Source organism: Pipra filicauda, unplaced genomic scaffold, assembly GCF_003945595.2.
Source record: "Pipra filicauda isolate LSUMZ 115617 unplaced genomic scaffold, ASM394559v2 scaffold57_size4234018_pilon, whole genome shotgun sequence".
NCBI lineage: Eukaryota > Metazoa > Chordata > Aves > Passeriformes > Pipridae > Pipra > Pipra filicauda.
The window spans coordinates 3,711,574-3,726,783 of record NW_024104731.1 but is presented as its reverse complement, the minus strand read 5'-3'; the positions used below and the strand labels follow the sequence as shown (position 1 = coordinate 3,726,783).

The 15,210-nt window shown below is 36.7% G+C and overlaps 1 protein-coding gene across 1 annotated transcript in view; it reads left to right on the top strand.

Annotated features, from left to right (window-relative positions):
- The window catches only part of ANGPT1 (angiopoietin 1), a 160,445-nt gene that overhangs the window by 113,497 nt on the left and 31,738 nt on the right, over window positions 1-15,210 (top strand). The window contains exon 7 of the mRNA XM_027717682.2: window positions 6,733-6,899. Within this exon, the coding sequence (XP_027573483.1) occupies window positions 6,733-6,899 (167 nt within the window). The remainder of the gene's footprint in view (window positions 1-6,732; window positions 6,900-15,210) is intronic.

Genomic DNA, 15,210 nt, shown 5'->3' with positions numbered 1-15,210 from the left:
TCTAAACATTTTTTTAAAACTTGTCAACAAACATTTGTTAGCATTTTCCAGTAAAAAAAAAACCTGAATATTTAGCATTTTTTTCCCATACTCTTTTAAGTTAACATTATTTAACACATTTGTCGTCTGAGGAAATTGAAATAATTTCTATAGACCACATCTTTATTTCGAATAACAATGAATAATTCAGTGTGAAGGAAATGAAATTATAGAAGTATACAAAAATGTATACAAACCTTTTCTAGAAATTGTCTTAAAGAAAATCCATTCTACATTCTCAGCTAAGGCAAAGGGAACTGAATATTCTTTATGGCTTCTGGAAAGTCATTGTTACTGTAAAACACTGAATTATTATCTGCTTTATTCAGTGAATTGTCTGACAGAAGATGAACCCATAGGATATATTGACTGTGTCTGGTTTCAATTTTGTTTTGTCTATAAAAAGTCAAAGTTTCCTGTGAGCTTTATCAGACAAAATAAATAAAGTAAGAGAGATAATTGTTTAATGAATCTGGAGCAGCATGATTCAAGCAGAATACTCTTACAGATTTTGCCAAAGCTAATAAAATTCTTTTGTACCTTGCTTATTATTTTTGAATAAGAATCAACTTTGTAAATTCTTAAGAGCATTGAATTCTGTTTCTTTGTTTTTCATGACTACTTTAGAAGTTTTGATTCTGGTAATCACCATGCAATTGGAAATGACCTGATGTAGAACTCAGATGTCATCTAGAGTAAATATTGTACAATCATGTCTTTTTGTCCTTGATTCCTGGTTTGAAGTACTCTAATCCATACAAAAGGATAACAAATTACGTTTATATATTTTATTTTTTTTTTTTTCACAAAAGTTGGGCACTATGTCAGAATTTACAGAATCTACTATATATTTATAAAGAACCAGAAAACACCTTTGCTTCATTGTAGCACATAAGTAGTTTTAAAATTGTCAGTAAGGTTCTATATTATGGGGTTTTTTTCCTCTGAAAATAAATGTTATCATATCTACAAGAACAACCTACTCTAAATATAGTACAAAACATCACCTTATTATTCTTCAATGAAAAAACCTGGGGGAAAAAAATTACTAATTGTTGATGATTTTTATATCTCGTTTCAGATCAACATTTGCCAAAATATGATCTTAATGCAATTTTCAGCAGGAAAAATATAAATGTTTTCTGTTTATGAAGAATAATATGAAGCATTATAATAATCCATATTAGGTCAGCACGAAGATTTGTGTATTCTATTTGTGACTAGTAGTGGACACTTAAGACAGCATATTACTATAATGCAAGCATATTTCCCTGCTGTATTGTCCTAGCTTCCATAGAGTGCTATTGAGGAAAATGAAGGAGAATTCTGAGAACTTCTGGAAATTTCTGACCTTTCCCTATTACATTAAAATATTATTACATTAAACACTCTTTTGGGAACTTAAAGCCTCTGATTTTCTGATCATCCCAAAATATTATGCAAACTTCTAGGGAAAAGCAAAATCAAGTATTTTTGGAAAAAAATCTAAAGTTTAAAGAATTAATCTCTCTATTTGGAAACATATAATGAACAAAATATAGAAAGATAATGGCAAAATAGTGTCTCTTAGTAATTTGAAATACAATTTTGGAACAGTGCTTACAACCCACTGGGTTTCAGAGGGACTTAAAATATAGTTAATAGCAAACACATTCATGAAATACAGATGTTCCTTTTCCTAGTGGATTGATAGCTGAGGCTAACTTGGATCACCTCATGTACTTCCTCGAGTTTAGGCACAAAACTTTAACACAAATAATTTTGGAAGTATTTACTATAATGATATGTATGCAAAAACCAATAAGTGTGTTGACAGTGTATATGTGTACTGGGAAGTAAACACATTTAATGACAGCTTTGGGTCTGCAATAGGTGACTTCTAATGTTAAATTTTAAGATTTAACTCTGTGCCCTCAGGCATTCTCAAAACCAAACTTCTTGTCCAAAGAAGATGACAAGCATGGTCTTAGGCAAGGCTGTGGGCATCTTATCACTTGGGACCCCACGAATTTGAGCAGAAGTATAAACTTAAGTGGTATAGTATAAACTAAAATGCTTGGATTTCATTACTGAATTTTAATTAATGAATGATTACTGAATTCTCTCATGAACAGCAGAATTAATGATGTCTGCTTTTCTGTGGATTTTTGTCCTGTGTCCCACATGGAACTTTCATTCTTATTACTAATAGTCTCCTGAATCCCTATTATTTTCTAAGATTCTCTGTGGCAGAAGCTAAAGTTCCCCTTTTATGTCCCTGAAATCTCTCCCAGATGTCTAAGGATCCTCTGAGGCAATACATGCTCAGCATCTGCTCTTGGCCAGCTGCTCTGCATATCCTTATAGGCAATTGGAATAGGCAACTGCTGAGCTTCTGCTTCAGCCTTTCTCCCATCACAGACACCAGTTCTACTGAAACCTTGTTGAAGTTCAGGTTTGTGTGATTTTTAACCCAACCTCAAAAGTGTTCAAAAAGTATTGCACAAAAAAGTTTTCTGGTTGAGTGTGCTGGTTTAAAGGTAAACCAGCAGGGGAAATGAACTCAACTCAAAAGAGAGACCACAAGTCAGAATAACAATTTAATAAAACAATACAACAAGTATGATTATACAGACAAACAACCGGCTTCAATCCACAAAAACCCAAATATACAACCCAGCACCCTGGGGCATGAACAACGCGGTGTTCCCCGGGCCCCCCCTGAGTCCAAAGTAAAGGGAGAGTGGAAAAACCTGCTGGTGGGAGAGCTGTTGCAGTCTGGTCAAAATGGTGATTGCAGTCCAGTCGAGGGTGGTGGTCTCAGTCTGGCCGAGAGCGGTGAGCTCCAGTCCTCCTCTGGATCCCACGAATGGTAAAAAGGTTCCAAAACTCCAAGTTTATATATTCTCCAGTTCAGGCAGGAATGCTCAGTCCTTCCCTCAGAGCAGGGAATCCCATAAAAGGGTATGAGGACAGGAACATCTACAGGCCTCTACTGCTAACAATTTCTGGGAAATGGCATGGAAGGCTATAGAATACACAGTTTTGGGTTACACCCATAACATGATGAACTGGTCTCAGCTGTCCTAACTAGGACACTGAGTAAAAGAAGAAAATATTTTGTGTTTGAAGATAAAATTCTACAATGTACTTTGAAAGCTAAAGATCTTGAAGGTGAATCAGAAGAACCAAGCACAACCACTTTCTTTGGCACCCTCTGTGTTAGAAATGGAAATGCAAAATTAAATCATTTTTTTTGAGGGGGGTTGGCTAATATTTCGTCATTCTGTTCTGCAAACAAAAGCTTACATATCTCATCAAAGTATTAGTGTTCTTGTAGTAGAGACAATCTAAATAAGATATAAAAAAGGAGAGCTCTGTTGTTATTAAGTCAGCCAAAGTATCTGGAAAAAGCCAGCACGCATGCAAGTCTTTCTTCAACTCTGAAATATAGGCAGTAAACTGCAGACTAAATACAGGTTGGAAACAGTTGAGTTTGGCATAATAAAATTATACCCGAAGAAATTGTTGCCAGCTCTGTGCTTACAGAAATGTACTGCTTCTCTCTGGTTTAGATCTATGAAAGATTTGAGTGCCTGTTTGTTTGTTTATTTCTTTCCAGCCATATTAGGTGTTTAATAAAGTACATTACTTCTCCTTAGGAACATTCCTTTCTTCAGAGCTATGTTTTATATCCCACTTACTTCCTTGGTTGCATTTCTAATCTGAGTTTCGGTATTGTAGCCCCTTACAGTAAGATTCATTTTTTCATAACTAATGTGATGGCTTTCCTCAGAATTTTTAATATTCCTTTGTATATTCCTTCTGTTCTGTATTGCTGAAGCTTCATTTCCTCAGGTCAGGAGAGCAAGCCACCTAGTGATAGATTTTCATCTTAGTATAATAACAGGTGTGAAAAGGGAGATGGAAGCGTAAATACGAAGAATAAAAATTGTTATTTCAGAATAATTATATATGGTGTCTGGAGTTTCTATAGAATACATATGGGAACACATAATGTTAAAAAAGCCACATGTATTACATTCTAAATAGGCTGTAATCCAAATAAGATAAGACATATATAATTCAACAAAGCCACAGTTCAAAGGGGAGTCTCTTCAGCTTTCCAGCACTGGGAAAAAGGGAGAGATAATTTCCTGAAAATCTTCCTTTAAAGAAAGACAGCTGATGATGATGATGATGATAATTATATATCTTTTGTGAATAAAACCCATGTAGACTGCAAAGAAACTCACTTTGACTGATATATAAACAACTGTGTTACACTTCTACATTCTGCATTTTAGAGAAACAAACTTCCCATTAGGTAGTCAATGCAGAGCATGTTTTGCCTTCCTCTGAAACAAGTGGCAGTGACCAGTGGTAACAGAAGATGTCAGAGACAAACCACTGACTCCTGTGGTATGACACTGCCAAAGATGCTAGAACAGGAGACACCATGTGTAGTCACAGGGTAGAGAGACAAGGCAAGAAGATGGAAAGAATCAAAGGAACAGATAGAAAATGGTGATAACTATAGAAGGGTACGTCAGCTGTAGGCAGGGTTTACACAGGTGAGGAATCAGCTCTTGTATTTTAAGAACAATGTGTGAAGCCAAATATGATTGCGACTGCCATCAAAGCGGTAGGTGAGAGATAACAGAAGCATCATAATGGGAAAGCTTGAGGAGCAGGAACTCACACTGCAAGATGGATGTGTTCAAAGCAAGATATCTCCAGTATTACCTACAGCCAGTATTTACAGAGACTTATGTAGAAAATAGTCTTCTTGAGAAAGGGGATATAATGAAATAACATAAAGGAAAAAGCCAACTAATAGTATCCTCCCATATTTCAGTTTGAGACTTCTCTGAGACTTGCCACAGATTACTGAATTTCAGTTCTTGCAGATTAAACACACTTTGTCCATAGGCATCACTTGATGGTCTTTGAGCCAAAAAGCAGAGATGCTTATTCAAAACATAAACTAATGTAGTCAGTGTAGCCAAAAGGGGCATGTCTTAGCCTCTAGTATCAGTGAGTCACCAAATATTGTTATTAGCTTAGGTAGGGCAGTGAAAAAAAATGACTCCTGAGTAAAGTACTTTCTAACACAATTCCCTGGAGGAATAACAACAATAACAAAAATCCCTCCATTATTTATTTTTTGGTCCAATCAAACTTCTAAGCTTCTAAATTTTTTAAATTAAATTTCTTTAGAAGTTTGAAGCTAATATACCTATGCATTGCCTGAGTATTGACTGTGCTACCACATGGCCTCTGGGGAGGCAGGATTTCATCCTCAGTGGACCCAACGAATCAGATCTGGAGCCAGAGCAATGTAATTATGAAAAAAGAGAGAGAGGATTCTACTTTCAATGCTTTCATCCCATGTTAGGAGTGACTGAAACAGTATATAGAGAAGACCAATGTCTTGCCAATGTGTCTCACAGCCACATTTCTCCTTATCTAACTTTTAGTCCCAAGGAAATCTCTTTACTTTAACCCTTTTAAAAATATGTATTTTCTGGAAATAATCCAATCTTTCTTTTAATTTGATCGGGAAATTTCCACAAGGTCTTCTAAAATGCTCCTAGAATATCATTGTAAGCAAATCAGAAGATTTCTCATTCCATTTTTCCTATCTTAAGAAATATGAATAAGAACAGTCATGTTGGACTAGTTCTTCACAAGTAAAGATTATGGTTTAAAATAATTTCTACTGTTTAAAGAGAAAGAAAAGGAAAATGAGAAATGGAGCTAGGAGTTCTCAGGCATGAACTAATACTTTATGATGAAAAATAATTCTAATATGTAGTAAATAAATTAATAACATTAAATAAATCTTTAATCTTAAAGTAGTAAAATATTCACTGCAATTTAAACAACTTAAAACCTGGAAAATGCACAAAAACATAGGTCTAGGAATACATTTTGAAAATTGATTATACTTTTTCTTTCATTATTATTTTTCCATGTTTGAAAATTATATAGTTTGCCTATCTGGAAATAAGATCATCTGACTATATGAAATGTGAAGAGAGTTAAGTACCTTAAATATTCTGCTGCTGTTTATTTTTCATTTTTAGAAAATAGAGTTACAATATCCTCTCCTGTGCTTTAGGATAGTGTATAGGAACAGGCACTGACCTGTCCAGCAGATCTTATATACAGAAGGGAATTTTAAACTACAAACTTCCCTCTGTTAGTTGTGGCAGATACTTGACAGGAAAGGTATTGTCCATTCTCCTTTAAAGATTAAGACATGAGCTATCACCTACAGTTAGCTTGAATTTGGTGTATAATCTATGCTAATATAAACTCTTTTGTAATGTATAGAAGTCTGTTTTGATTTCATTGTCTTAATGATAACTAGATTTGACACGATATTAAATGTATTATAGAATATAATTATGTCCAATATTCAAACTGAAGGATGTGCAAATACAGCACCATACTAATAATATCATGTAACTGGAAAATGATTTTCAACTGATAACTTCAACTGCCCTCTCAAATATCAGTTGAACTCCATGACATTCCTACATCTTACATATTAGTAGAGTCATTTTAGAGACAGTCTAACTGGAGCACAGAAAGCTATGACCGGTAATTAGAATATGTAGGTAAAACATACTGGTGGTTTTATTATTGTATAAAGGTTCTACCAATTACAATAATTACATCTAGTTATTTTGCCAACTTTTCTTCTAGGGTTTTGGTAGCCCATCAGGTGAACATTGGCTGGGAAATGAATTTATCTTTGCAATAACAAGTCAGAGGCAATATTCTCTAAGAATTGAATTAATGGACTGGGAAGGAAACCGAGCATACTCACAGTATGACAGATTTCACATAGGAAATGAAAAACAGAATTACAGGTAAGAATCTGTTGAAATTTTTTTGACTCTGCTGAGTGATAAATATTGTTCATTGTTCACTTGTTAAATACGAGAGAGGACACTAATATGATACTGATTTTCATCAAAAGTGAGTAGAGGGTAAAAATAAAATAGAAATAAGTTTTCTCAGTGATGGAAGGATAGAATAAACCTAACATATCTGAGAACAGGGGATCATGTTGGCTGGTAGAACTGCTAAAACTTGTATAACTTTTACCATCAGAACTGAAAACTGATTGAATAGCAAAATATTTGTATTCTGCATTACAATATAAAGGATTTCTACCTCAGAAGCATTAAACTGAAACAATGGACATGGGAATAAAAGACCAAAAATGCTGTTAAACCATCTGATATTTGTAGACTAAAAATTCAGTGTAAATGAAGAGGAAAACCAGAATACTGGATCTTATTGTGAGGGAATAATATACAAAACTTTTTTCAATAATATTTTCTCCCCTATTTTGTTTAAAGATAAATATGTAGGAAACTTAAATCAGCTTATTTAAAAAAAAAAAAAAAAAAAAAAAAAAAGAAGAAACCTGAAGATACAAGAAGTGTGGACGATCTAAGTAACTGATTTATTTTTTTTTTAATCATTGTTTCATCTGAAGAGATAGTACAATGCTGGAAAAAGAGAATGAAACCCATAAATATATCCCAAATTATTTATTACTGCACATCTAGTTAGCATAAGACTTAGGAGAGAAACAAATATATTGTAAACACAAACATTCAAGTCATAGCATGTGGAACTACATTGGTATTCAGATCTTTAAATTCAAGTAACATGATTCTCAGAAATGCTGATTGCCTCCCTTCCCCCAAGGCCCCAGAGAACTGGAAGTGAGAGCAATTTGCTCTTTCTGCTGACAGGGCTCTGCCCAGGTGGGACACAAAGCAGTGCCCCTCTGGGGTTTCTCACGGCACAGTACTGCATGCTGTAAAAGTGCAAAAGCTACATTTAGAAGCAATCAGTAAGAGTTTAGCTCCTACATAAAGAAAGGAGTATCCATTATTACAAGAATGCGTCCTATGACATAAAAACTCTTTATTTTGCTTGCCAGCATCACTATCTGTGATAGAAGCAGCTCCAGAAGGCTGGCTGAATAAAAACCTGATTATTGAGTCCTAAACAGCTGGCCACCCTTCAGAGAATGCTGTTTTCCCTTTATCTGAGGAGCTGCCATGAAGGATTTAAATGATTCCTCTGAAGTTGAAAACCACAGTTCCCAAACTCCTGCTCTCAGTGCCTTTCCTTCACAGTTGTTGGGTGTTTGCCATGTTTGCTTTCAGTGCCTCAAACACAGAACTACATACCTTTTCAAAACTTTAGTTGGTGTTATTTGAAATAATTCTGCCAAACAAATTAGGTGCTTTCCTATTTTGGAAGCTCTTAGGATTTTCTTATAATGAATCACATTAAATGTTGTTTCTGTTAGCAAAAATAAGTAATTGTAGGCTGGCTAAACTCACATTAGTTTCAAATAATGTAAGCTCATCAAGTAATAATAACCAGTAAAGAGACAAGTTTCTAAGCTGGTCTGGACAGGGGATTAAGGAGATCTGAAATGGAGAAAGGACACTGAAATAAAAGGAAAAGCTCAAGAAGTGTACATTTGGAAGACGTGAAAAAACATAAGGTTCCAGGTCTCATATTTGAATACAGTACATTTAAAAAAAAATACCATGAAGTGATAAAATTTGCTTGAGAAAATATGGAAAATCATTTTCATACTGTTTTTCCAAAATCTAGCCCCAATCTTACACAAAGTTTGATTCAGTCTGGATAACCCCCAGTTGGTGATTTCAGAAGGGTTCTGTTTTTTCTCTGAACTGTTTGTATTCTCTTTACTACTTTTTATTAGCCTACAGAATCTATGATTAAAAAGAGTAATGCTGAACATATGTAAGTTCAAATTTACTTGGTTTTCTTTCTAAATGAGACAGCTCTAAAAGGTTTGCTGGGAATACAAAATAAAATCTATTTATCCCAGATGATGACTGGGAAAAAGGTTGAGATGAGAAGGTGGATCATCATGGCTAGGCTTCGCGAATGAAGGTTTGGGAAGGGCTTTACCCACATTTGCTATAAGTGCGCTGGTGGCTAAAAAGGCCAATATGAGATAGACAAGTCTGGTTGCAAAAGACACAGCAGAAGGACTCCTTAGGTAGTATTGGCAAGACATGATTCTTTCTGTGTTGTCTTTTCTCCTTGAGAGTGATCCTGTGTGTGTTCTCAAAGGAAGCAGCAGCGTTATAGATGGTATAGATGGTATATAGATGGTATGCCTTCAGACCTCCCTGATGGTACCCCTTCAGGCCGGTCTGAGGCCAGAGTAGACCAGTTATGATGATCAATATGGCCAAGGCTGAGATGTTGTTTCAGGGAGTCCTTGTATCTCCTCTTCAGGGCTCCTCTCTTGCAGCAGCCAGTGGCAAATTCACCATAGAGGGTGAATCTTAGGGAGGCAGTGGTCTTTCATCCTTGAGACGTGTCTTGCCCAAACAACTGTGTTCTCAGCAACATGACCTCGATACTCGTAGCTGCTGCTTGTTCTAGAACAGACATAATCTGACCAGTGGATGTTTAGGATTGTATGGAGACAGCATTGATGGAAGCGTTCTAGGAGAGGCAGGTGGTGATGGTAGATGACCCATGATTCGGACCCGTATAAAAGAATAGACAGCACTATGGCTCTGTAAACACTGATCTTGGTACTTTTCTTCAAGTGTTTATTTCTCCAAGCTCTTTTATGGAGTTTTCCGAAAGCTCTATATGCCTTTGCTAACCTGTTGGTTGTCTCTCTGTCAATCTTACTGTCCGAGGAGATGAGGCTGCCTAGGTAACTAAGCTGCTGGACTGATTTGAGCACTGATTTGCCAATGGTGATATGGGGATGATGGAAGACTTCCTGAGGTGCAGGTTGATAGAAGACCTCTGTTTTCTTTAAGCTGACTTCCAGCCCCAAAAGATCAGCAGCGTCTGCAAAGCAGGATGTTAAACGCTGCAGAGCTACTTCTGTGTGGGTGACGAAAGCGGTGTCATCAGCATAGATCAGCTCCCAGACAAGATCATTTAAGGTCTTAGTGTGGGCCTTCAGTCACCTCAGGTTGAATAGGCCTCCATCAATACGATATCAAATGTAAATACCATCTTCATCATTGAGGTCTGCTGTGGCCCTTTGGAGCATCATGCTGAAAAAGATTGTGAATAGGGTTGGTGTGAGAACGCAGCCTTGTTTCACACCATTAGATATTAGAAAGGGCTCAGAAAGTGCATTGCCATATCTGACTTGGCTATGCTGATCCTCATGGAGTGAGATGATCATTTTAAGGAACTTGGGGGGACATCCTAAACATTCCAAAATCTGCCATAGACCTTTTCTGCTCAAAGTATCAAAAGCCTTGGTGAGATCAACAAAGGTTACATAGAGACCTTTATTCTGTTCCCTACACTTCTCTTGCAGTTGTCTGAGAACAAATACAATGTCTGTGGTATTCCTGTTGGCTCTGAAACCACATTGGCTTTCAGGTAGAATTCCTTCTTCTATAGCGGGTATTAGTCTTTTTAAGAGTATTCTTGCCAGGATTTTGCCAGCAATGGAGAACAGAGTAATACCATGGTAATTTGAACAGTCTGATTTAGTACCTTTCTTCTTATACAAAGTGATTATGACTGCATCACAAAGGTCTGATGGTAGTTCACCTGGTTCCCAACTACAAATCACACCATCATCATCATGGCTAGGCTTCGCGAACGAAGATTTGGGAAGGGCTCTACCCATGTTTGTTGCAAGCCTGTTGGTGGCTAAAAAGGCCAATATGAGATAGGCATGTCCGGTTGCAAAAGGCACAGCAGAAAGACTCCTTAGATGGTATATTCTGCAAGGCACGATTCTTTCTGCATTGTCTTTTCTCCTCAAGGGTGATCCTGTGTGCGTTCTCAAAAGCATCAGCAGCGTTATAGATGGTGTGTCTCCAGACCTCCCAATTGGAGACCAGAGTAGACCAGTTATGATGGTCAATATGGCCAAGGCTGAGATGTTGTTTCAGGGAGTCCTTGTATCTTCTCTTTGGGGCTCCTCTATTGTGGCAGCCGGTGGCAAATTCACCATAAAGCAAGATCTTAGGGAGGCAGTGGTCTTTCATCCTTGAGACGTGCCCTGCCCAATGCAGCTGTGTTCTCAACGTGCCCTGCCCAACGCAGCTGTGTTCTCACAAACCACACCACAAACTTGTGAAATTTAGCATGGAGTGCTTGGCCCCTATGCTTCCAGACTTCAGATTGAATTCCGTCAACCCCAGCTGCCTTGCCAATTTTCACCTGCTGTATGGCCTTAAGAGTTTCTCCCAAAGTGGGGGCAATATCCAATTCATTCTTCACCAGTTGTTGTGAGATGGACTGAATTGCTGAGTCTTGAACTGCAAGGCTAGTACTGAAAAGAGTCTGAAAGTGTTCAGACCATTGATTCAGACTGGAGGTTTTATCTGTCAGAAGCGTTTGACCATCAGCGCTGAGCAGAGGGCTTTGTACCTGGTATGTAGGCCCGTATGCTGTTTTCAAGGCCTCATAGAATCACTGAAGCAGTAAATGCATGAAGATAAATGACAACTGAACAGGAAAATAAATGTTACACCACATGTGAAAGCTTCAATAACAGTATCTAAATTATTTTTTTTCTTTTAGAACATCCTTAGTTTTCCTATCTTCACAGGATGATTACACAGAGGCTGTCTGTAAATATGATGAAAATATCTCTGTCAGCTTCTTTGCAGTCTTACACTGTGACAAGTAAAATCTACATAGAGTAAGAAGAGTCAGATCTTGCAGATCTCCCATTTAGTGAAGTGTTTCTTAATTTAATTAAGAATTATTCATACAACTATAAAAATGTGAGTTGAAAGAGAATCCTAGAAGACACACAACCTGTCGTCTTTTCTTGTGTAGACTCTGTCTAGACCACTCTTGATAGTCTGTTGAGATTGTTTGATGTTTTCAGGAGCTATACAGCTATGACACACTGATGCTCTGACCTGTGTCCTCAGATCCTCCAGAATTAAACAGGAGGAGTAACTGTGTGTTGGGATTTCAGGCACCACAGTTCATAATCCTACATATTAGTTAATGAAAACAGATATACTGATGTTGAATTTTCAATATTAGTAATTTCAGCTTGCACACACATCTGGTTTTGCTACTCATGATACAAGAGAAACATTTCCAAACAAAGAATGGGATGGAGAATGGTGGAATTACAATTTTTAATTGGCTGAGCTTTTCGTATCTCAGAACCCTTAGGGAGGTTTAATAGATACCTTCTTATAACAAAATATTCTGGTATTTAGTAATTTTTTTTTAGAAAAGCTTTCTATTGCTGCAATGACTCACTAACTTTGGTCCTATCTATAGAGAAATATAATTAAATTATGAGACTGTGCTGCTCAGCTGAGCAAGACTTTGTGACTGCTGCAGATATAGGTGAAATCTGATGATGGACAGAGAACATCCTAGCTTGAACATCGTCTGTGAGTGAATCATGGACTTAAGGTGGTGGCTGAGCTTTGATAGTTCAAATTAAGGAGAACAGACTTTATATTGGAACAAGAATAAGAAAGTGATTACAAAATTTAATGAGAAAGTGAAAGAGAGCATAGATACATTATTAGCAGAACACTCAAGAGACAAGTTGACAGGAGAAAAATAGTCATGTAGAGAAGAATCAGGCAAGAAGTTAATGAAATTTGTTGCAAACAGGGGAGATAGTAATTGAAATTATTCAAATCATATCAAGCTATTGTCATGATCTTATGGTTTCTACAAATCTATGTAGCACAGTTTCCAAGCTCTCCCAAATGCTGTTGCTCTTCAGGCTTTGCTTTGGAAAACCAAATCAGTTGTTTAATGTAAACTAACAGTTGTTAAATTTTATGGGATCTGGTAGCAGAGAGTGTTTAGTTCACTGAGTATAGTATTGGACTTTAAGCTCTTGTTTGATTAAAGTTTGTATATTTAATTTCAGTAATAGTAATATTTCTCTATTTTTTCTTAGGCAAATTAGGTAGTCTGATATTAGAAGCCTTGATGTAATGTTAATCTTTGATTTTTTTTTTAAGGTAGAGGCTATTGAGTTATTTGATCACCATTAGGTGAACTAATGATGGAATTTATCGCAAAAAATTCTCACATATTTCTGTAAGGTAGAAAAAAATATATTTGTCTGTTCAGTCTTTAAATTGTACTAATGAAAATGCTGTAATAGTAAGTATTATTTGTGGGTACAACTTTTAAAAACTGGTTAATTAAAAAACATATTCCACATGGTATTACTATTTCAGAAGCAGGACATAAACAGGCCATTGTCACTTCCTCAACGTACAAAATGTCATTTTTACATATTGGTGTGGTTCTTTATTAAGCAGGCTTTTCAGTGATGTATTTGCTGCAAATAACATTTTCTTCTTGTGTCACTTAAGTTTTTTAGATAAAACAGGGAATCATCTTGACTTGTTTTTTGAGCCATCTGCTTTGCTTCTTCTGTGTTATTTCTAGCACAGTAAACCTTCAAAGGGTCTACTCTCAAATGGGGAAGAAAAAGTACCCTGGGGAACATGTAGAAAATATGTAGCAAAGGAAAAATAACAAACACAGATCCTCTTGAGACCCAGTCCTCTGCCCAGACTCCAGTATTTTTCCCGCCAAATATGAAAATTACAGAATAATTCAAAAAATAGACATGGTGCAAAAATTTAAGCCCATAGTAATTAACTTTTCTTTGGAAGCTAGAAATTCAATTTGGAAGTCTATTTCAGAGGAAATATCTATGCAAAATCCTATTCACAGACAGAATGGTATCTGCAATATGCATTCTTTCTATGATTTGAAAATATATTTCATGTATTTCATAACAATGGTATAAAATGGATAATATGAAAGAAAAGATTTAATATCTCTATGTATATATAAGTACCTGGCTGAAACAATTTTATTTTATTTAACAACGCTGTCAGCCCAGTAATATTCCATGAAGTCTAATTATTAGAAGTGCAGGGATTCAATTCAATGCCCGTTAACCAGTGGTCTTTCTGGAATGAGGCCAGTGTTGCTATATTATATTAGTGACTAAAACTCACTGGCAGTCCATGCACTATCTCCAAATGTAAGCAGAAATGAAATATAATGATTCCTCCAACTGAAAGTTGATGTAAATGTACTTACAGAATTTATGAATAAAAAAAATTTCTCTTAATCCACATAAATCCCTATATATACTATCCCTCCACAGCTAATCATTTCCCACCTCTAACTACATAAATTTCATTTATGGTTCAATATACAATAGCTGTGACTATGCTGAAGCAGGAAGTTTTCTTCTTCTTTGTTATGGGATATAATGAGAATGCAGTGAGACATGCTGGCTACACTGTAGTAGAGCTGAAGTCTTAAGAAGAGGATCCAGGGGCTCCTGAGGTAATAGGAACCAAGAAACACCAGTGAAATACCTCAGAAGAATTAAGGGTTATTCTTCTAAGAAGGTAACACAGCTGACAGCCCAGCTGAAGTGCCTTTACACCAATACCCACAGCATGGCCAACACACAGGAGGAGTTGGAAGCCGCCTTGCTGCTAGAAAGCTAAGAACTAGTTGCCATTACTGAAACTGGTTGGGATGAATGCCCTGACTAGAGTGTGGCTATCAGTGACAACAGGCTGTCCAGAAGGGACTGGTAAGGAAGGAGAGGTAGAGGCATTTCCCTCTACATCAGTAAATGGATAGACTGTGAAGAATTGTTTCTGAAGAACAGCCACAAGCAGGTTGAAAGCTTATGGGTAAGAATCAGAGAATAAGGCAACAAAGGGAACTTTATGGTCGGTGTCTACAGGCCACTGTAGGAGCCTAATGATGAAGCCTTTTTGCTTCAGCTATGGGAGGCCACACACTTGCAGGATCTTGGCTTGCTGGGGAACTTCTGTCACCACAATATCTGCTGAAAAATTATCACAGCAAGCTGTAGACAATTCAGGAGAGTCCTGGAGTGCACTGAGGATAACTTCTTAACCCAGATAATAGATGGCCTTACCAGAATGGATGCAATACTGGATCTGATGGACACCAACTCAAGTGAGCTGATCAGTGACATCAAGATTGGAAGCAACCTGCACTACAGTGGTCATAGAATCACAGAATGGTAGAATGGTTTCAGTTGAAAGGGACCTTAAAGATCATCTAGTTCTAACTCTCCTGCCATGGGCAGAGACACCTGCCACTAGACAAGGTTGCTCATGCACT